At 44.6% G+C, this 23,898-nt stretch overlaps 1 protein-coding gene across 1 annotated transcript; it reads right to left on the bottom strand.

The window, feature by feature from the left end:
* Positions 1-11,873: 11,873 nt before the first annotated feature.
* On the bottom strand, positions 11,874-16,201 carry LOC123759222 (uncharacterized protein DDB_G0290301). The gene is made up of 2 exons (XM_045744102.2): positions 16,132-16,201; positions 11,874-12,978 (listed from the first exon to the last, which is right to left on the bottom strand). Exons 1-2 carry the CDS (start codon positions 16,132-16,134, stop codon positions 12,265-12,267), a joined length of 717 nt encoding a protein of 238 aa, XP_045600058.2. The 5' UTR covers positions 16,135-16,201; the 3' UTR covers positions 11,874-12,264.
* Between the last annotated feature and the right edge of the window lie 7,697 nt (positions 16,202-23,898).

The following is a 23,898-nucleotide window of genomic DNA, read 5'->3' as shown; positions in this document are numbered from 1 at the left end:
CATTGATATAGCATCTCTAGTGTGAAAGGTTCTTGTTACCCAAACTGTTACTTTTCTTGCAGATATTATGGCTACTTTATTGTGTTCTTTAAATGTAAGGTCTTACGACATGGTTACTCCTAAATTTTTATATTTTTTTTTTTCTTTCAAAAGTGTGGTGTGACTGCATTTTATTTGTGGTTTCCATTTTTATATTTGTTATTTTCCACAGTGCAGTAAATGGAAATGATCTGCATTAAACATGATGTTATTTTCTGTGCTCCAATGAAAGACCATCGGATCAGAGGTTTGCCGTGTCCTCTATATTGTCTACTCTCATAAAAATCCTCGTGTCATCTACAAAGGATGACACAGTACTATAGCTTGTATCCTTGTCTATGTCTAGTATGAGGATATGAAAAAGTTATGAAGAAAAAAGGATGAATAAAATAATGGAAACGAAACTGTCAGGTGTCATAGGAAATTCAATCATCCCTTCGAGGATATCATGTAATAAAGGGTGCAGGTGGTGGGAGAGTGGCCTAGCCCCGGTGCTATACCACTCTCCAGCTACACTGTAGCGTTGAGGAACTAAACACATCAGAAGAAACCAACCAGCACGAGAACATCAAACTAAAACAATATGAAGAGTGGGTGACTGGAAGATAGTGGTAGCAGTGATTTATAATTCCTGTGTAGACAACAGAAGCTTCCTAGCGAAGAATGCGACAAATGCCGTGAGAATTGCCTAAAGGTAATGATAATAGAGAAGCGAGAGCTAAACTTCTAATGCTAGAGGATTACAATCACACAGTAATATGTTGAATAAATAAGGACCCTCACGTGGATGACGAGACATGGAGCACAAGACTGGTAGAGACTTAGGACAAAAAGTTCTTAAAAGAAGAATAGCACATTATAGATCCAACATGAGTGGGAGGAGAGGACTCACCATCATCACTAGACTTGGGACTTTTCCCAGAATGACGCAGATGTTCTTTTTTTTTTATCGTGAATAAATACTTAGTGCAGTCAAACCAGTTATATAAAAAAGACCTGTTGGGGAAGATGAGAGACTACAGGAGTGGCGAGGGACTTTCACTGCTAGGAATCGTGCACATTCGACCGAATCGTGCACATTCGACCGAATCGTGCACATTCGACCGAATCGTGCACATTCGACCGAATCGTGCACATTCGTTCACATCTCTCAAGAAGAAGGGGGGGGGGGGGGGATGAGGAAAGCACAGTATACTTTCAGTATACTTTCACAATATACTTTTTATACTTGCCTGCATTGCCTGTTAAACCAGGGGATGGGTAAACCGACTGGTTTAACAGGCAATGCAGGCAAGCTAAAAAGAGGTTAAAAAAAAAGCCAGAGAGGATAAATGATTATCCTGAGAAGATTAGAGGATAAAAAAACAATAAAATATCCCCCATTTCCATACTTTACTGGAAAACGACTGCAGGAGACAATCAGTAATAGCAAGAATTCCCCTTGGCCACAAATACCCATAGAGATTCGGGTTAGAAGCAACAGCTGAGCAGCGGAGTTGCTGAGTCTCGAGGAGTAGAAGAGCTCCTAGAACCCCGACTAGACACAATCTATGATGAGAGTGACGGACACCGCCTTGACCACTACCTGAGAGATTGTGTCCATCTGTGAGACATTAGAGATATGTGTAGAATAATAAACCCCACATTGTTTGAGTTATGAAAACCCAATCTGTCAAACATTGATACTGTTCTTTGAAGGTTCCCCCAATTTACCAATCCCTAAATTTGACCAACCCTCAGACCAGAGGTGTAGCAAGGTCCTCCACGGACACCCTCAGACCAGAGGTGTAGCAAAGGTCCTCCACGGACACCCTCAGACCAGGGGTGTAGCGAAGGTCCTCCACGGACACCCTCAGACCAGGGATGTAGCGAAGGTCCTCCACGGACACCCTCAGACCAGGGATGTAGCAAAGGTCCTCAACGGACACCCTCAGACCAGAGGTGTAGCAAAGGCCCTCCACGGACACCCTCAGACCAGAGGTGTAGCAAAGGTCCTCCACGGACACCCTCAGACCAGAGGTGTAGCAAAGGTCCTCAACGGACACCCTCAGACCAGAGGTGTAGCAAAGGTCCTCCACGGACACCCTCAGACCAGAGGTGTAGCAAAGGTCCTCAACGGACACCCTCAGACCAGAGGTGTAGCAAAGGGCCCTCCACGGACACCCTCAGACCAGAGGTGTAGTAAAGGCCCTCCACGGACACCCTCAGACCAGAGGTGTAGCAAAGGCCCTCCACGGACACCCTCAGACCAGAGGTGTAGCGAAGGTCCTCCACGGACACCCTCAGACCAGAGGTGTAGTAAAGGCCCTCCACGGACACCCTCAGACCAGAGGTGTAGCGAAGGTCCTCCACGGACACCCTCAGACCAGAGGTGTAGCAAAGGTTCTCCACGGACACCCTCAGACCAGAGGTGTAGCGAAGGTCCTCCACGGACACCCTCAGACCAGGGATGTAGCGAAGGTCCTTCACGGACACCCTCAGACCAGGGATGTAGCGAAGACCTTCACGGACACCCTCAGACCAGAGGTGTAGCGAAGGTCCTCCACGGACACCCTCAGACCAGGGATGTAGCGAAGGTCCTTCACGGACACCCTCAGACCAGGGATGTAGCGAAGACCTTCACGGACACCCTCAGACCAGAGGTGTAGCGAAGGTCCTCCACGGACACCCTCAGACCAGGGATGTAGCGAAGGTCCTTCACGGACACCCTCAGACCAGGGATGTAGCGAAGGTCCTTCACGGACACCCTCAGACCAGGGATGTAGCGAAGGTCCTCCACGGACACCCTCAGACCAGAGGTGTAGCAAAGGTCCTCTACGGACACCCTCAGACCAGAGGTGTAGCAAAGGCCCTCCACGGACACCCTCAGACCAGAGGTGTAGCAAAGGCCCTCCACGGACACCCTCAGACCAGAGGTGTAGTAAAGGCCCTCCACGGACACCCTCAGACCAGAGGTGTAGCGAAGGTCCTCCACGGACACCCTCAGACCAGAGGTGTAGCAAAGGCCCTCCACGGACACCCTCAGACCAGAGGTGTAGCAAAGGCCCTCCACGGACACCCTCAGACCAGAGGTGTAGCGAAGGTCCTCCACGGACACCCTCAGACCAGAGGTGTAGCAAAGGCCCTCCACGGACACCCTCAGACCAGAGGTGTAGCGAAGGTCCTCTACGGACACCCTCAGACCAGAGGTGTAGCAAAGGCCCTCCACGGACACCCTCAGACCAGGGATGTAGCGAAGGTCCTCCACGGACACCCTCAGACCAGAGGTGTAGCAAAGGTCCTCCACGGACACTCTCAGAGACCAGAGGTGTAGCGAAGGTCCTCCACGGACACCCTCAGACCAGAGGTGTAGCGAAGGTCCTCCACGGACACCTTCAGACCAGAGGTGTAGTAAAGGCCCTCCACGGACACACTCAGACCAGAGGTGTAGTAAAGGCCCTCCACGGACACCCTCAGACCAGGGGCCCCAAGATACAATCAGACATACTCCATCCATCGGTGTTCAAAGGACAAAAAATTGCGATTCTTAACTTTTTCCTAGAACGCTAACTAAGTTCCCACAATTTGAAATTTCTATAATCACTCCAGCTGGAGATGTTGGATGTCCTTAACATGCACATCTTCAGCCCATCCTCCTGTCTTCTTCAGCCCATCCTCCTGTCTTCTTCAGCCCATCCTCCTGTCTTCTTCAGCCCATCCTCCTGTCTTCTTCAGCCCATCCTCCTGTCTTCTTCAGCCCATCCTCCTGTCTTCTTCAGCCCATCCTCCTGTCTTCTTCAGCCCATCCTCCTGTCTTCTTCAGCCCATCCTCCTGTCTTCTTCAGCCCATCCTCCTGTCTTCTTCAGCCCATCCTCCTGTCTTCTTCAGCCCATTCTCCTGTCTTCTTCAGCCCATCCTCCTGTCTTCTTCAGCCCATTCTCCTGTCTTCTTCAGTCCATCCTCCTGTCTTCTTCAGCCCATCCTCCTGTCTTCTTCAGCCCATCCTCCTGTCTTCTTCAGCCCATTCTCCTGTCTTCTTCAGCCCATCCTCCTGTCTTCTTCAGCCCATTCTCCTGTCTTCTTCAGTCCATCCTCCTGTCTTCTTCAGCCCATCCTCCTGTCTTCTTCAGCCCATTCTCCTGTCTTCTTCAGCCCATCCTCCTGTCTTCTTCAGCCCATCCTCCTGTCTTCTTCAGCCCATCCTCCTGTCTTCTTCAGCCCATCCTCCTGTCTTCTTCAGCCCATCCTCCTGTCTTCTTCAGCCCATCCTCCTGTCTTCTTCAGCCCATCCTCCTGTCTTCTTCAGCCCATCCTCCTGTCTTCTTCAGCTCATCCTCCTGTCTTCTTCAGCCCATCCTCCTGTCTTATTCAGCCCATCCTCCTGCCTTCTTCAGCCCATCCTCCTGTCTTCTTCAGCCCATCCTCCTGACTAGGAAGTACATGAAGTGACAGTGATAAACACCGTACATATATATTGACGTAAAAGACAATTAGAAAGAAGAACTCTGTAATACTGAATTTGGACAAACTGGATTTTTTTTTTTTACTAATGTTGCAAAAGAAAACCTAACCCTAACCTAACCATCCTAGGCCATGCTATCTGAGGCCTAAATATAGTACATATATGTGCTATACTAGGCCTGCGAATATTTAAGTTTGGGTTTTGAGCTTTATCTTTCCACGGTCAATAATAAAGTGAATAGTTCCAAAATCTACTAATCGTCCATCACGCCTATGTATACACGATGGTCTATGTATACACGATGGTCTATGTATACAAGATGGTCTATGTATACACGATGGTCTATGTATACACGATGGTCTATGTATACACGATGGTCTATGTATACACGATGGTCTATGTATACAAGATGGTCTATGTATACAAGATGGTCTATGTATACACGATGGTCTATGTATACAAGATGGTCTATGTATACACGATGGTCTATGTATACAAGATGGTCTATGTATACACGATGGTCTATGTATACACGATGGTCTATGTATACAAGATGGTCTATGTATACAAGATGGTCTATGTATACACGATGGTCTATGTATACAAGATGGTCTATGTATACACGATGGTCTATGTATACAAGATGGTCTATGTATACACAATGGTCTATGTATACACGATGGTCTATGTATACACGATGGTCTGTGTATAGAAGATGGTCTATGTATACACGATGGTCTATGTATACACGATGGCCTATGTATACACGATGGTCTATGTATACAAGATGGTCTATGTATACACGATGGTCTATGTATACAAGATGGTCTATGTATACAAGATGGTCTATGTATATACGATGGTCTATGTATACAAGATGGTCTATGTATACACGATGGTCTATGTATACACGATGGTCTATGTATACAAGATGGTCTATGTATACAAGATGGTCTATGTATACACGATGGTCTATGTATACAAGATGGTCTATGTACACAAGATGGTCTATGTATACAAGATGGTCTATGTATACACGATGGTCTATGTATACACGATGGTCTATGTATACACGATGGTCTATGTATACACGATGGTCTATGTATACAAGATGGTCTATGTATACAAGATGGTCTATGTATACACGATGGTCTATGTATACACGATGGTCTATGTATACAAGATGGTCTATGTATACAAGATGGTCTATGTATACACGATGGTCTATGTATACAAGATGGTCTATGTACACAAGATGGTCTATGTATACAAGATGGTCTATGTATACACGATGGTCTATGTATACACGATGGTCTATGTATACACGATGGTCTATGTATACACGATGGTCTATGTATACACGATGGTCTATGTATACAAGATGGTCTATGTATACAAGATGGTCTATGTATACACGATGGTCTATGTATACACGATGGTCTATGTATACACGATGGTCTATGTATACACGATGGTCTATGTATACACGATGGTCTATGTATATACGATGGTCTATGTATACACGATGGTCTATGTATATACGATAGTCCACCTAGATACCAAAAAAAAAAGGTACTATCTAAACCATGGAGGATGTGTTGTATTTTTGCGAGTGTTCTAGATGTGAGTGGAACATTATGAGGATTCAGCAAACGTAAAGTCATGTAGTTAAGGGTAGTTAAGGGTAGTTAAGGTTTGTTAAGGGTAGTTAAGGTTTGTTAACAGTAGTTAAAGGTTGTTAAGGGTTGATAAGGGTTGTTAAGGGCAGTTAAGGGTTAAGGGTAGTTAAGGGTTGTTAAGGGTAGTTAAGGGTAGTTAAGGGTAGTTAAGGGTTCTTAAGGGTAGTTAAGGGCTGTTAATGGTTATTAAGGGTAGTTAAGGATGTTAAGGGTAGTTAAGGGTAGTTAAAGGTTGTTAAGGGTAGTTAAGGGTTGTTAAGGGTAGTTAAGGGTAGTTAAGGGTTGGTAAGGGTAGTTAAGGGTTGTTAAGGTAGTTAAGAGTAGTTAAGGGTTGTTAAGGGTAGTTAAGGGTAGTTAAGGGTTGTTAAGGGTAGTCAAGGGTAGTTAAGGGTAGTTAAGGGTAGTTAAGGGTTGTTAAGGGTAGTTAAAGGTTGTTAAGGGTTGTCAAGGGGTAGTTAAGGGTTAATGGTAGTTAAGGGTTAATGGTAGTTAAGGGTTGTTAAGGGTTGTTGAGGGTTAAGGGTTGTTAAGGGTTCTTGGGGTAGTTAAGGGTAGTTAAGGGTTGTTAAGGGTGGTTAAGGGTAGTTAAGGGTTAATGGTAGTTAAGGGTTGTTAAGGGTTAAGGGTAGTTAAAGGTAGTAAAGGGTAGTTAAGGGTTGTTAAGGGTAGTTAAGGGTTGTTAAGGGTAGTAAAGGGGTAGTTAAGGGTTCTTAAATGTAGTTAGTGGTAGTTAAGGGTTATTAAGGGTAGTTAATGGTAGTTAAGAGTTGTTAAGGGTAGTTAAAGGTTGTTAAGGGTAGTTAATGGGTTTTAAGGGGTGTTAAGGTAGTTAAGGGTTGTTATGTTTAGTTAGGGTAGTTAAGGGTTGTTATGTTTAGTTAGGGGTAGTTAAGGGTTGTTAAGTGCAGTGTGGGTTCTCTCAGCCCTTCCTCATAGCTCAATCTCTTTAGCTCCAGAACGAGTCTCGTTGCAGATTTTTGGACCTTTCGTATTTTTTCCTTGTCATTTTTCAGGTAAGTGGTTCCATGCCAGAGATGCGTATTCAAGAGTCAGTCTCACCTTCGCTGTATACAGAAAGACCCCGTGTCGAAGTTTTCTGAAGGATACCCGGATGAACAATTCCACAAGGGCCGTGACGAGGATTCGAACCTGCGTCCGGGAGCATCCCAGACACTGCCTTAATCGACTGAGCTACGACAGGGTTAAAAGGGTTGAAACCGAAGTTCTACTGAACTTACTGGATCCCGTAGCCTCTCCGAGGCACAAACTAGGGGCCAGATTCACGAAAGCACTTACGAACGTGTACATCTTTCCTCAAACTTTGACGGCTTTGGTTACATTTATTAAACAGTTTACAAGCATGAAAACTTCCCATTCAACTGTTGTTATTGTTATAAACAGCCTCCTGGTGCTTCGGAGCTCATTAACTGTTTAATAATTGGAAACAAAGCCGCCAAAGAATGAGAAAAGATGTACACGTTCTTAAGTGCTTGCGTAAGTGCTTTCGTGAATCTGGCCCCTGGCTTTTACACAGTGATCTCTGTGTGTGATACCCGGATGTTGGCCAGTATGCCATATGCAGCCGTTGTTCTGCTAATGTGACATTCTGGTATCAGATTTGGGGTTATGTCCTCTCCGAAGTCTTTCTCCTTTTCTGACTGAAGAATCTGTCTTTCCTTCATCTTACACTGCTGTACTGGTCTTGGCATTCCTGTTCCCTTCCCTCATAACTTTGCATTTGAGTGGGTTAAATTCTAGAAGTCATTTTTCAGACCACTTTTGGAGTGTACTCACCTAATTGTACTCACCTAATTGTGCTTGCGGGGGTTGAGCTTTGGCTCTTTGGTCCCGCCTCTCAACTGTCAATCAACTGGTGTACAGATTCCTGAGCCTACTGGGCTCTATCATACCTACATTTGAAACTGTGTATGGAGTCAGCCTCCACCACATCACTTTCTAGTGCATTTCATTTACTAACTACTCTGACAATGAAAACGTTCTTTCTAATGTCTCTGTGGCTCATTTGGGTACTCATCTTCCACCTGTGTCCCCTTGTGCGTGTACCAACCGTGTTAAATAATCCATCCTTGTCTATCCTGTCAATTCCCCTGAGAATTTTGCGTGTGGTGATCATGTCTCCCCGAGCTCTTCTGTCTTTCAGCGACGTTAGGTGCAGTTCACGCAGCCAGTCCTCATAACTCATGCCTCTTAGTTCTGAGACTAGCCTAGTGGCATACCTCTGAACTTTTTCCAGTATCGTCTTGTGCTTGACTAGAAGTACGGGCTCTATGCTGGTGCTGCATACTCCAGGATTGGCCTTACATATGTGTTATACAAGGTTCTGAAGGATTCCTTACAGAGGTTTCTGAAAGCAGTTCTGATGTTAGCCAGTCTCTCATAGGCCGCTGATGTTATTCTCTTGATGTGGACTTCAGGAGACAGGTTTGGCGTGATATCAACTCCTAGCTCTTTCTCTCTGTCCGTTTCGTGAAGGACTTCATCTCCCATTCGGTATCCAGTGTCTGGCCTCCTAGTTCCTTCTAGTTTCATTACCGTACATTTACTTGGGTTGAAATTTAGTAGCCATTTGTTGGACCATTCCTTCAGTTTGTCTAGGTCATCTTGTAGCCTCATACTATTTTCCTCTGTCTTGATCCTCCTCATAATTTTTGCATCATCAGCAAACATTGAGAGGAACGAGTCAATTCCTTCTCGGAGATCATTTACGTATATCAGAAACAGTATAGGTCCAAGAACTGATCCCTGTGGGACTCCACTGGTGACTCTTCGCCACTCCGAGACCTCACCCCTCACAGTGACTCACTCGGTCCTGCTGCTTAGGTACTCCCTTACCCAGTGGGAGGGAGGGAATTATCAGGGGAAAAAAACACCAAGCCATTACGACTATATAGCACTTGGAAGGGGTCAGGATAAAGATTTGGGATGGAATGAGGGGAAGGAATGGTGCCCAGCCACTTGGACGGTCGGGAATTGAACGCCGACCTGCATGAAGCGAGACCGTCACTCTACCAGAAGGAATTCTGGTAGAGCGACTGTCCTACCCATTCACTCCTGCCTGCATCTCCAGTTTGTGCACTAGTCTCTTATGTGGTACTGTGTCAAAGGCTTTCTGGTAGTCCAGAAATATGCAGTCTGCCCAGCCCTCTCTCTCTTGCCTAATTTTTTTTGCCTGGTCATAGAACTCAATTAAACCTGTAGGCATGATTTGCCATCCCTGAACCCATGCTGATGTTGTGTTACAAAGTTCTTTCGCTCCAGATGTTCCACTAGCTTTTTTCGCACAATCTTCTCCATCATCTTGCATGAAATGCAAGTTAAGGACACTGGCCTCTAGTTCAGTGCCTCCTGCCTAATCACCCTTCTTGTATATTGGGACTACATTGGCCGTCTTCTAAATTTTTGGCAGTTCATCTGTTACCAGTGATTTGTTGTACACTATGGAGAGTGGCAGGCACAGAGCTTCTGCTCCTTCCTTTAGAATCCATAGTGAGATTCTATCCGGGCCTATAGCCTTTGTCACATCCAAATCTAGCAGATGCTTCCTCACCTCCCTACTGGTAATCACAATCTCCTCTAGTGGTGTCTGGTTTGATATTCCCTCTCTTATCTCTGGGACTTCTCTTTGCTCTGAGGTGAAGACCTCCTGGAATTTCTTATTGAGTTCCTCGCACACTTCCCTGTCATTTATAGTGAATCTTTCTGTCCCTATCTTCAGTTCCATTACCTGTTCCTTCACTCTTGTTTTCCTCCTGATGTGGCTATGTAGCAGTTTGGGTTAAGTCTTTGCCTTGCTCGCTATGTCATTTTCATATTGCCTCTCTACCTCTCTTCTCACCCTGACGTATTCATCCCTGGCGCTCTGGTATCTTTCTCTGCTCTCTAGTGTTCTGTTGTTTCTATAGTTTCTCCACGTCCTTTTACTTAGTTGCTTTGCTATCTTGAGGTTATCTTGAGATGATTTCGGGGCTTTTTAGTGTCCCCATGGCCCGGTCCTCGACCAGGTCTCCACCCCCAGGAAGCAGCCCGTGACAGCTGACTAACACCCAGGTACCTATTTTACTGCTAGGTAACAGGGGCATAGGGTGAAAGAAACTCTGCCCATTGTTTCTCGCCGGCGCCTGGGATCGAACCCAGGACCACAGGATCACAAGTCCAGCGTGCTGTCCTACATCTCTGATTAAACTATGGGTTTCTCATCTGTATTTCCTTTTGGACTGGGACGAACTTGTCTGCTGCATCCTTACATTTCTGTGTGATGTAGTCCATCATGCCTTGAACCGTCTTTCCTCTGAGCTCTATTTCCCGAGCTATACCAGTTAGGAATTTCCTTATTTCCTCATAGTTTCCATTCCGGAATGCTGGCCTTTTGCTTTCTGGTCCCTTCCTTGAGTACATTAATCCTTCTTCGACCAGATACTCAAACAACAGTACACTGTGATCACTCATACCCACGGGGGCTTCGAAACCGATTTCCCTTATGTCTGAATCGTTCGGAGTGAATACTAGGTCGAGTCCTGTTGGGTCATCATTGCCTCTCATTCTCGTGGGACCCCTGATATGCTAACTTAGAAAGTTTCTAGTCGCCACCTCCAACAGTTTCGCTTTCCATGTTTCCTCACCTCCATGTTGTTCCTTGTTTTCCCAGTCTATCCTTCCGTGATTATAGTCCACCATTATGAGCAGATGGGATCGATTCCTACAGGCAGCAGTGGTTGCTCTCTCAATTATAGTGTTAACTGCTATGTTGTTTCTGTCATGCTCTTGCCTGGGTCTGGGGGTGGTGGTTCATTTGGTGGAGGGTTATATATCACTGCTACTACTACTCTTGGTCTTCCCATCGTCATGGTGCCTGTTATGTAGTCTCTGAACCCTTCGCAGCCCAGAATAACCATCTCCTCGATACTTCATGCCTTTCTCATCAGTAAAGCTACTCCGCCTCCTCCCCTTCCTTCCCTCTCTTTCCTTATTACAGTGTAGTCCTGGGAGAACACTGCTATCATTAGAATTCCTGAGAGTGTTGTTTCTGTGAGTTCAATTACATCTGGGTTTACTTTTTGTTCTCTTTCCCTAAGTTCACAAGGCTTGCTTATAATTCCATCTATGTTCGAGTACATGACCTTGAAGCTGGCTCTCTTCTGTCCATTCTTCTGACTCTCTTCTGTGTACTCACCTAATTGTACTCACATAATTGTGCTTGCGGGGGTTGAGCTATGGCTCTTTGGTCCCGCCTCTCAACTGTCAATCAACAGGTGTACAGGTTCCTGAGCCCATTGGGCTCTATCATATCTACACTTGAAACTGTGTATGGAGTCAGCCTCCATCACATCACTTCCTAATGCATTCCATTTGTCAACCACTCTGACACTGAAAAAGTTCTTTCTAATATCTCTGTGGCTCATTTGGGCACTCAGTTTCCACCTGTGTCCCCTAGTGCGTGTGCCCCTTGTGTTAAATAGCCTGTCTTTATCTACCCTATAAATAGCCTGTCTACCCTACCCTATGTGTGTGTGTGTGTGTGTTCATACTTTAGGAGAGCAGAGAAAGAGAAGATACGGAGAAACACAAAATGAGAGGGACAGAGAAATAGAGAGACAGAGCTGTAAAAAAGAAACAGATATTTTGACATTTACAAGTAAACCAAGCACTCTGTAGCCAGGATCTTGAGGATCTGTACAGGATATTACACGCTTACTTAATCATCCTTCTTTATTACAACCAAAACATTGTACAAATTAGCATAAAACAGCTTCCTGTTTACTAATGTAACATTGGATATTTTCACCTACTTAGAAAAGCATAAATAATGAAGTGAAATAAATAATACCCATTAGCCAAATTGCTATCAGTGTTCAGATGGAACAGGAGTCGAACCCTGGAACGTGTGTTCAGAAGATGGACGCAACAGGCGAAGGTGAACACCTTAGGCGCCCTAAACCTATAGTTGGGTCTCCAAGAGGAAGAACAAAGGAGCAGAGCTGCAAATTGGGTCTCCAACAGGAAGAACAGCATGGAGAGTGCCCAGAAATAAGACAGCTCCTCTTTAACTGTTCTCAACCTCTATTCACATCCAAACTGCGCTGGCTTTACCAGCTCTGTTGACCAATAACCTCCTGGATATTCTGGGTCTGTTGTCCCTGTTGACCAGTACCCTCCTGGCTGTCCTGACTCTGTTGTTCTTGTTGTCCCTGTTGTTCCTGTTGACCAGTACCCTCCTGGCTGTTCTGACTCTCTTGTTCCTGTTGTCCCTGTTGTTCCTGTTGACTTCCATCCTCCTGGCTATTCTGGCTCTGTTGTCCCTGTTGTTCCTGTTGACTTCTAACCTCCTGGCTGCTCTGGCTCTGTTGACCCTGTTGACCCTGTTGCTCCTGTTGACTTCCAACCTCCTGGTTATTCTGGTTCAGTTGTCCCTGTTGACTCTGTTGTTCCTGTTGACTTCCAACCTCCTGGCTGTTCTGGCTATGTTGACCCTGTTGACTCTGTTGTCCCTGTTGACCCAAAAGCTCCTGGCTGTTCTGGCTCTTATGCCCCTGTTCACCCACAAGCTCCTTGTTGTTCTGGCTCTGTTGTCCCTGTTGACCTTCAATTTCCTGGCTCTGTTGTCCCAGTTGGTCCTGTTGCCCCTGTTGACCCACAAGCTTCTGGCCCTGCTCTCCACTCGTCTGCTGGTACGGGGTGATGGCGTCATCGAAGCCCTGCAGGAAGGGGTTGGGGCGTTGGCCGCCCGGCCCAACGGGAGCAGACGCAGCTAGAGTAATCACCAGCAGACTCACCCCAAGAAAGCCTCCAAACCTGCACGTCTGCCAAGCAGAGGAGAGAGAGACAAGAAAAAAAATACAATGTTTATTCTTCTCGGACGAGTCATTTAATGTGAGAATTGCCTTTGGATCATCTCAAATGAATATCTGTTTGGGTTCGAAGGACCAGACAACTGGGGAAAGGCAAATACCAGCCTGACCAAACGATGCAGGGTGACTGGTCGGTGGTAGGGGATAGCCGTAAAGGGGGAGGGCGAAGTTGACCCATATGACTGTAACTATTATAGTTACGTAGTTACAGTGGTGATAGTTATAGTGGTGATAGTTGCAGTGGTGATAGGTACAGTGGTGATAGTTACAGTGATGATAGTTACAGTGATGATTGTTACAGTGATAATAGTTACAGTGGTCATAGTTACAGTGCTTATAGTTTCAGTGGTGATTGTTACAGTGGTGATAGTTACAGTGGTGGTAGTTACAGTGGTGATAGTTACAATGATGCTGGTAAAATGTGGAAACGAAGGGAAGGAAGGTTATAAAGAAGAGATAGATAGAAAGAGAAAGAGAGAGAGAGAGAGAGAAAGAGAGAGAGAGAGAGAGAGAGAGAGAGAGAGAGAGAGAGAGAGAGAGAGAGAGAGAGAGAGAGAGAGAGAGAGAGAGAGAGAGAGAGAGAGAGAGAGAGAGAGAGAGAGAGAGAGAGAGAGAGAGAGAGAGAGAGAGAGAGAGAGAGCATATAAAGAGGCAGACATATATACAATGCCAAATATATATATATATATATATATATATATATATATATATATATATATATATATATATATATATATATATATATATATATATATATATATATATATATGTCGTACCTAGTAGCCAGAATGCACTTCTCGGCCTACTATGCAAGGCCCGATTTGCCTAATAAGCCAAGTTTTCCTGAATTGATATATTTTCTCTAATTTTTTTCTTATGAAATGATAAAGGTACCCATTTCATTATGTATGAGGTCAATTATTTTTTATTGGAGTTAAAATTAACGTAGATATATGACCGAACCTAACCAACCCTACCTAACCTAACCTATCTTTATAGGTTAGATTAGGTTAGGTAGCCGAAAAAGTTAGGTTTGGTTAGGTAGGTTTGGTAGTCGAAAAACAATTAATTCATGAAAACTTGGCTTATTAGGCAAATCGGGCCTTGCATAGTAGGCTGAGAAGTGCGTTCTGGCTACTAGGTACGACATATATATATATATATATATATATATATATATATATATATATATATATATATATATATATATATATATATATATATATATATATATATATATATAACCCAAGCATCTTTCAAATTTCAAACACCTTCCAGCGATTCCCGGGACAAAATTAATTCCACCAACCTCATCACACAAAAAAAGTATCCAATAACAATATACTTCTCCTCAACCACCTAAACAATTAAACAAAAAAAGATCCCACAAATTATATAAAAGCACTCGCTTAATTTCCCAAAAGCAACGTTTACACCTGACAACCTGTCCTCACACTTAATGCATCTCACTTTCAGACGCTATTTTAAGCGGCGTTTGTTTTTGTCGGACTTACGGGCTCACCATAGCCCGTGCTACATGGACACTTCGTTCTGAGTAGCTAAATCTAAAACAACAACACATTTTGTCAGATTAAAAGAAACAGTGAGGATTAATCTCGGTTCAAATGTGAGAATTCTGAACCGTAAGCGAACTCGCTTTATCCAGGCGAAATTGTCTATATAAACACTGTCAAATACTCTAAACTGGATCACGGTTGTCTTAAGATAATAAAGGAATCACCATAGCCTAATTAAGATGAAAAACTGGCTCACGATAGCCTAAGGTGCTAAGCGTAATCCTGTAGCCTAAGTAAAACCCGTTAGCAGAAGACACTTTACTGTAGCCCGTGTGCTCAAGACTCTAGCTGTAGCAGCATAGCCTTATAGACGCTAAGCAGCAACCCGATACCCAATGACGCTAACTGCCTCACGATAGCCTACAGCGGTGACCGCCTTCAGACTCCTGCAGGACCTATTCTGAGCCTTAGCATAGGACCTTAGGAGAGGTAGCCTAACTCTGAACTGAAACCTGCATAGGAACGACTCACCCTAACCTAACCTTAAGAGTGGCAAACTATGACAAACCCAACGAACAAACCAACCCTAACCTAGCCTAACCTAGCCTATCCAGCATAACCAAAAGGAGGACTGAGTACGTGGACATGAGAAGCGGTTATGGATGGCCCACGTGTACCCGAGCCTAAGCTACTCTATCCTCTTGATAGCTATCCTTCGTACTCGCATCTTATGTGTCACTTATAAACGTACTTGAAGTAACTTTTACCTAACATTAGTGATGTTCTGTTAGGCTACGATTACGTCTCTAACGATTGCCAGGGCGCTGTATTCTGAGTTCTACGACATCGTAAGAGAGTATAGGGAGTAACATAATCAATGGGAAGCTCTGAGATTTGCTAAGTGCCATCAGAAGACGTCTACCCCCTATGTAAGAGCAATCAGAAGATGTCTACCCCACAATGTAAGAACAATCAGAAGACGTCTACCCACTATGTAAGAGCAATCAGAAGATGTCTACCCCACTATGTAAGAACAATCAGAAGACGTCTACCCACTATGCCCACTATGTAAGAGCAATCAGGAGATGTCTACCCCACTATGTAAGAGCAATCAGAAGACGTCTACCCCACTATGTAAGAGCAATCAGAAGATGTCTACCCCACTATGTAAGAGCAATCAGAAGATGTCTACCCCACTATGTAAGAGCAATCAGGAGATGTCTACCCCACTATGTAAGAGCAATCAGAAGATGTCTACCCCCTATGTAAGAGCAATTAGAAGATGTCTACCCCACTATGTAAGAGCAATCAGAAGACGTCTACCCCACTATGTAAGAGCAATCAGAAGACGTCTACCCCACTATGTTAGAGCAATCAGAAGACGTCTACTAAGTATAACGAAATAACAAACTCTAACATGATGGGAATAATACCTGATTTACCTTTTGGCCACTAACCCTAGTGGCCTCGACGAGGACAGGAAGCCGGCGGCTTGTCGGCTCCCCCCACAGCCCTAGATGACTATACCTATAACCTGACCTCTCCTCCTGTCGCTAAATCTGCTCACAAATGTGGGAGCATCACTCACCATGTTGCCGGAGATAAGAGAAGGATGCTGTGCGGAGGACGGCAAAGGAGCTGGCGAATGTGTGTGCCTGGTCCGAAGCTCCTGAGGTTATATAGACATTCCCCACCCCCTTCCATCTCCCCTCCCCTCCCCCACCGTCTTGGAGGAGACGGTACGAACCAGGGAGGGTTTGTTTAGGGAGGGGGGGGAGGGAGGGGGAGATTGAGAGCGGGAGAAGAGATGGATGCTGTTCCCGGTAGTGGCTGGGATGTTCAAACGGGGAAGAGGGGGGGGGGGAGGTGTTGTGTGTCATTGGGTGTACTCAGGTGATGTGGCAGAAATGGTGCAAGGGGTGGGGGGAATGGTAGATTGGGGGTGTGTGTGGCGGGGATGGGTCAAGTAGGGAAGGGGGGAGGAGGAGGAGGAGGAGGAGGAGGGGGATGGTGACGAATTTTGGCAGTTATTGTAGTGTACTCACCTATTGTTACTCATCTATTAGTGCCTCCGGGATCGAGCTCCGGTTTGTGTCCAACAATAAATGATAAGGCAAGATATCAAGAGAAAGCACCAAACCATTACGACTAAATAGCACTGCGAAGGGATCAGGACACGGATTTTGGGTTTGGGGGAAGGAATGATGCCCAACCACTCGGCCGATCGGGGATCATCCAGAGGGGAAATGCCTGCTGCATCCTCGGTTCCTGTCCTGAAGCGGAGGAGCTCCAAGAGATCCATAACCTTTAAGCACTCTTTGTATCTACTAATGTACATATGGTAGCCTTTAAATATATAATAAAGAACAAAAAACAAACACAAAAGGAAGGGGGGGGGGGTGGTATTAGAAAAAGCATACAGAAACTGTATTGGAGAGGTACTTAATATTTCCTCTAATGCGTTGTGTGTGCTTTCCTCCGAGGCTTAGGGTCCCCCTTCTTCCAGCCAGAGTTATTTTTTCGGAGATATTCCTGCGCGGGCCCTAAGCCTCTGGCTGGCCCACTAAGTGCTGCTTGTTTCTGTTTTACTTGGGCGGAGTATATATATATATATATATATATATATATATATATATATATATATATATATATATATATATATATATATATATATATATATATATATATATATATATATATATTATTAAATATGACCGAAAAAGTAAGATTAATAATTCTAACACGAATTTTCTCAATCTTTCGTACATTTCTTTTCACTGTTGGAGGTAATTCAAAAATCAATTCTCCAAAATTCATTTTTATTTCTAGTCTGACGCGACACTTGAGCGCGTTTCGTAAAAATTATTACATTTTCAAAGACTTTAGTTAACACATACACAACTGAATAGAACTTACACATCTCCGATTTTGTTTATATCTACATTTGAGTGAGGTGGATGGGGTGAGGTGGTACTTAATAAGGTATTAATTTCATCAACACAAGCCACAACATGAAACAATGGGTATTGAATAGAAGTGATTGTAGAAAGCCTATTGGTCCATATTTCTTGATGCTTCTATATTGGAGCGGATTCTTGAGGTGGGTAGAATATAGTTGTGCATTAATTGGCTGTTGATTGCTGGTGTTGACTTCTTGATGTGTAATGCCTCGCAAACGTCAAGCCGCCTGCTATCGCTGTATCTATCGATGATTTCTGTGTTGTTTACTAGGATTTCTCTGGCGATGGTTTGGTTGTGGGAAGAGGTTATATGTTCCTTAATGGAGCCCTGTTGCTTATGCATCGTTAAACGCCTAGAAAGAGATGTTGTTGTCTTGCCTATATACTGGGTTTTTTGGAGCTTACAGTCCCCAAGAGGGCATTTGAAGGCATAGACGACGTTAGTCTCTTTTAAAGCGTTCTGTTTTGTGTCTGGAGAGTTTCTCATGAGTAGGCTGGCCGTTTTTCTGGTTTTATAGTAAATCGTCAGTTGTATCCTCTGATTTTTGTCTGTAGGGATAACGTTTCTATTAGCAATATCTTTCAGGACCCTTTCCTCCGTTTTATGAGCTGTGGAAAAGAAGTTCCTGTAAAATAGTCTAATAGGGGGTATAGGTGTTGTGTTGGTTGATTCTTCAGAGGTTGCATGGCGTTTCACTTTCCTTCTTATGATGTCTTCGACGAAACCATTGGAGAAGCCGTTGTTGACTAGGACCTGCCTTACCCTACAGAGTTCTTCGTCGACTTGCTTCCATTCTGAGCTGTGGCTGAGAGCACGGTCGACATATGCGTTAACAACACTCCTCTTGTACCTATCTGGGCAGTCGCTTTTGGCATTTAGGCACATTCCTATGTTCGTTTCCTTAGTGTAGACTGCAGTGTGGAAACCTCCGCTCTTTTCCATGACTGTTACATCTAGAAAGGGCAGCTTCCCATCCTTCTCCATCTCGTAAGTGAAACGCAGCACGGAACTCCGCTCAAATGCCTCCTTCAACTCCTGCAGATGTCTGACATCAGGTACCTGTGTAAAAATGTCGTCAACATACCTGCAGTATATGGCCGGTTTCATGTTCATGTCGACTAAGACTTTTTGCTCGATGGTACCCATGTAGAAGTTTGCAAACAGGACACCTAGGGGAGAACCCATGGCGATCCCATCTACTTGCTTATACATTTGCCCATCCGGGCTCAAGAAGGGTGCCTCTTTAGTACAAGCTTGGAGTAGTTTCCAAGCTTGTACTAAAGGCTTGTACTAGCTTGTATGCCGCCTCATCATGGAGTCCCCATCTGAAGAAGCATATAATGAAACTGGAAAAGGTTCAGAGGTTTGCAACGAGACTCGTCCCAGAGCTACGAGGGATGGGGTATGAGGAGCGCCTGAGGGAACTGTTCCTTACGACACTAGAAAGAAGAAAGGAGAGGGGGGACATGATAGGAATGTATAAGATACTCAGAGGGATTGACAGAGTGGACATAGACGAAATGTTCACACGGAATAGTAACAGAACGAGGGGACATGGATGGAAGCTTGAAACTCAGATGAGTCACAGAGATGTTAGGAAGTTTTCTTTTAGCGTGAGAGTAGTGGGAAAATGGAATGCACTTCAGGAACAGGTTGTGGAAGCAAATACTATTCATAATTTTAAAACCAGGTATGATAGGGTAATGGGACAGGAGTCATTGCTGTAAACAACCAATGCTCGAAAGGCGGGATCCAAGAGTCAATCAATGCTCGATCCTGCAGACACAACTAGGTGAGAACACACGCACACACACACACACACACACACACACACACACACACACACACACACACACACACACACACACACACACACACACACACACACACACACACACACACACACACACACACACACACACACACACACACACACACACACACACACACACACACACACACACACACACATATATATATATATATATATATATATATATATATATATATATATATATATATATATATATATATATATATATATAGAGTCGTCAAGTTTCTGTACTCACCTAGTCACCTAGTTGTACTCACCTAGTTGTGTTTGCGGGGGTTGAGCTCTGGCTCTTTGGTCCCGCCTCTCAACCGTCAATCAACAGGTGTACAGATTCCTGAGCCTATCGGGCTCTATCATATCTACACTTGAAACTGTGTATGGAGTCAGCCTCCACCACATCACTTCCTAATGCATTCCATTTGTCCACCACTCTGACACTAAAAAAGTTCTTTCTAATAACTCTGTGGCTCATTTGGGCACTCAGTTTCCACCTGTGTCCCCTTGTGCGTGTTCCCCTTGTGTTAAATAGACTGTCTTTATCTACTCTATCAATTCCCTTCAGAATCTTGAATGTGGTGATCATGTCCCCCCTAACTCTTCTGTCTTCCAGCGAAGTGAGGTTTAATTCCCGTAGTCTCTCCTCGTAGCTCATACCTCTCAGCTCGGGTACTAGTCTGGTGGCAAACCTTTGAACCTTTTCCAGTTTAGTCTTATCCTTGACTAGATATGGACTCCATGCTGGGGCTGCATACTCCGGGATTGGCCTGACATATGTGGTATACAAAGTTCTGAATGATTCTTTACACAAGTTTCTGAATGCCGTTCGTATGTTGGCCAGCCTGGCATATGCCGCTGATGTTATCCGCTTGATATGTGCTGCAGGAGACAGGTCTGGCGTGATATCAACCCCCAAGTCTTTTTCCTTCTCTGACTCCTGAAGAATTTCCTCTCCCAGATGATACCTTGTATCTGGCCTCCTGCTCCCTACACCTATCTTCATTACATTACATTTAGTTGGGTTAAACTCTAACAACCATTTGTTCGACCATTCCTTCAGCTTGTCTAGGTCTTCTTGAAGCCTCAAACAGTCCTCTTCTGTTTTAATCCTTCTCATAATTTTAGCATCGTCCGCATCGTCCGTCTGTGGATCCCCTCCCATGTTGGAAAATGTGGAAATGAACGAGCAGATGTGCTGGCTGCTGAAGGCGCTGAAGGAGACCATATTGAACACTTCATACCCAAAACTGCTACAAATTAGAGGTATTATGAGGCAACATCACCGTGACAAGGTAACTGAGGAGAGGAGGATAGAATTACAAATCAGTGAATCTCTACGATGGTACAACATGGTTGCAGCTGACAACTCCAATCATTATGGACGAAGAGGAGGTGGCCGCGGGAGAATCAGTAGTAGCTAGAATCCGTCTTGGATACAAATATCCATGGCGATTCAGAATGGAAACAACAGTTGAGCAGCGGAGTTGCAGAATCTGTGCCCGAAACGCTACGCGTACTAGTGGCTGTACAAGAATGTAACAACTCTTGTATATATCTCAAAAAAAAAAAAAAAAAAAAAAAAAAAAAAAAATGAGAGTGACGGACACCGCCTTGACCACTACCTGAGAGAATCTGAACATCTAAGAGTCATTTAAAATATCTGTAGAATAATAAACCCCACATTGTTTGAGTTAGGAAAATACCATTTGTCAAATATAGATAATGTTTTTAAGAGATTCTCCCATTTTGCACCCGCAAGATAACGTAAGATTTTAAGGGTTGACAAATGTTAATCTTCTTGTTTGAGAAGCTGTTCACTTGAGACAGTTAAGCAAGTCTCAACTGTGTCTGGGTACAAGTGACAGGATGAACAACCCAGCGGGTTTTCTTCCTATTGGGGGAGTGTTGTACATGCTGCTATGGCGGTGTGTCCACTCACAGGATGAGTGGCGCTGCCCAATAAACTCGTCCCTCGGGCCAACATTTACCAAGACGCAGGTTCAATACCCGCTCTGCTCCAGTGATTTTCACACTGGTCTCTCAAGCTATTATGATTTCCTTGTGTAATGGTGCGGGTGTTAGTATGGAGCCTCGTGGGACTCCACCAGTGAGTACTTCTCATTCCTGATTCTTCAAATTTTTACTGTTATTCTGTTTCGTATTTGCTAGGACGTGTCCCGCCCAATTATTTATTTTGCATGACTTTAAGGGAGATAAATAAATATATAAAATGTAATGTAAATAAAGATAAAATGTAAATAAAATAAAAATAAAAGATAAATAAAAAAGGGAGATAAATAAAAGTGGATAAGAAATAAAGGAAGATTGCAAAGCTCCGTCTTTGTTGTTTAATATATATACAGGAGCGTCTCTATGTATTTACTGTTTGTGTCGGCAGAATCGGGCTATTAGCTCTTGGACTCCGCCTTTCTAACCAATCTATTTTTCCTCTATTATATCTACTACATATATATCGCTATAACACAGACACACACACACACACACACACACACACACACACACACACACACACACACACACACACACACACACACACACACACACACACACACACACACATACCGCACATGAGACTACCGATACAGTACCGCACATGAGACTGCTATACAAACTTGAGAGGCAGGCAGGAGTAAGCGGAAAGGCCCTAGCGTGGGTAAGGAACTACCTAACAGGAAGGAGCCAGAGGGTAATGGTAACGGGCGAGAAGTCGGACTGGCGAACAGTAACAAGTGGAGTACCTCAAGGATCGGTGCTGGGACCAATCCTCTTTCTAATTTACGTAAATGATATGTTTACAGAAGTGGAATCATACATGTCAATGTTTGTGGATGACGCAAAATTAATGAGAAGAGTTGCGACAGATGAGGATTGTAGGATCCTCCATTTGGACTTAAACAGGCTGCAGAGATGGTCAGGGAAATGGCTACTGGAGTTTAACACCAGTAAAGGTAAAGTTATGGAAATGGGATCAGGTGACAGGAGACCAAAGGGACAGTACACAATGAAGGGGAACAGCCTACCTGTAACGATTCGAGAAAGAGACCTGGGAGTGGATGTGACACCTAATCTAACTCCTGAGGCACATATAAATAGGATAACGACAGCAGCGTACTCTACACTGGCGAAAATTAGAACTTCATTCAGAAACCTAAATGAGAAGGCTTTTAGGGCGCTTTACACTGCCTACGTGAGACCATCATGGTCCAGCTGCGCCATCATGGAGCCCCCACCTGAAGAAACACATAAAGAAACTGGAGAAGCTTCAGAGGTTTGCGACGAGGCTTGTCCCAGAGTTACGAGGGATGGGATATGAAGAGCGTCTGAAGGAACTGAACCTTACGACACTAGAGAAAAGAAGGGAGAGAGGAGATATGATAGGGACATATAAAATACTCAGGGGAATTGACAAAGTGGAAATAGATGAAATGTTCACACGTAATAATAACAGAACGAGGGGACATGGGTGGAAACTGGAAACTCAGATGAGTCACAGAGATGTTAGGAAGTTTTCTTTTAGCGTGAGAGTAGTGGAAAAATGGAATGCACTTGGGGAACAGGTTGTGGAAGCAAATACTATTCATACTTTTAACACAACCACACAACCCTAGGAAGCATACTTTTAACACACACACAACCCTAGGAAGCAGCTAACCCCCCAGGTACCTGTTTAATTCTAGATGAACAGGGCCGTCAGAGTGAAAGAAACTCTACCCATTTCTTTCCGACACCGTCGGAAATCGAACTCGGGCCATTAGGACTACGACCCCCATGGGCTATCCACTCAGCCACGAGGCCCCGTCCCTGTGTGTATGTCGGGAAGAGGTATTTACAGGACCGAGCCTTAGCTCCCTAGCCCCGCTTTTCCCTCTCACGTTCAGTTAAGGTTAGTTAGTTAGTTTAGTTCATTTATTATGCACCCCATACCCATCCCGTGGGCGGTAGTGGAAAGAGTTACAGAGGCACATAATGGGCTCAGGGACTGAACCTCACAAGAATTACAATCTTGCCAATGTGACTAGCTGCTATCCCTGTACACGTAACCAACCACACAAAAGGCAAAGTTGACGATTAAATAATGCTTAGACCGAAGACAATAGAATATCCTGTTAGTTCGTACGTTGGTATATGTCTATATGCCAGTGCGCGCCTGCGTGCACGCACTACATGCATTGTAGTGGCTGACCAGGGAGCCCCAGAGGTCGTTAACCCCCCTCCCCCCCCACACTCCCCATCTCTGCCCCATCACCCCCCCCCCCACCCCACCATGTCTGCAAAAAAAAGGAAGATTCCTTCACACGGTCAAGGGTGAGTTAGCGGACGGAGGCGAGGACGTTCTGGGGGCGCTTCCGGTGACGAGTCCTTAGGACGAGTGCTTGTCCCCGAGGCTCTTGAAGCCCACCTTGAGGATCACAGTCCTTGTTCTGCCCCGTTGTCAGTAGAATGTTCTCCCCGTTGTCAGTAGAATGTTCTCGCCCGTTGTCAGTAGAATGTTCTCCCCCGTTGTCAGTTTAATGTTCTCCCCCGTTGTCAGTAGAATGTTCT

The sequence above is a fragment of the Procambarus clarkii genome, chromosome 15, assembly GCF_040958095.1.
Source record: "Procambarus clarkii isolate CNS0578487 chromosome 15, FALCON_Pclarkii_2.0, whole genome shotgun sequence".
In the NCBI taxonomy this organism is placed as follows: domain Eukaryota; kingdom Metazoa; phylum Arthropoda; class Malacostraca; order Decapoda; family Cambaridae; genus Procambarus; species Procambarus clarkii.
Note: the sequence above shows the minus strand (reverse complement) of the source record. Positions and strands in the feature narration are given on the sequence as shown.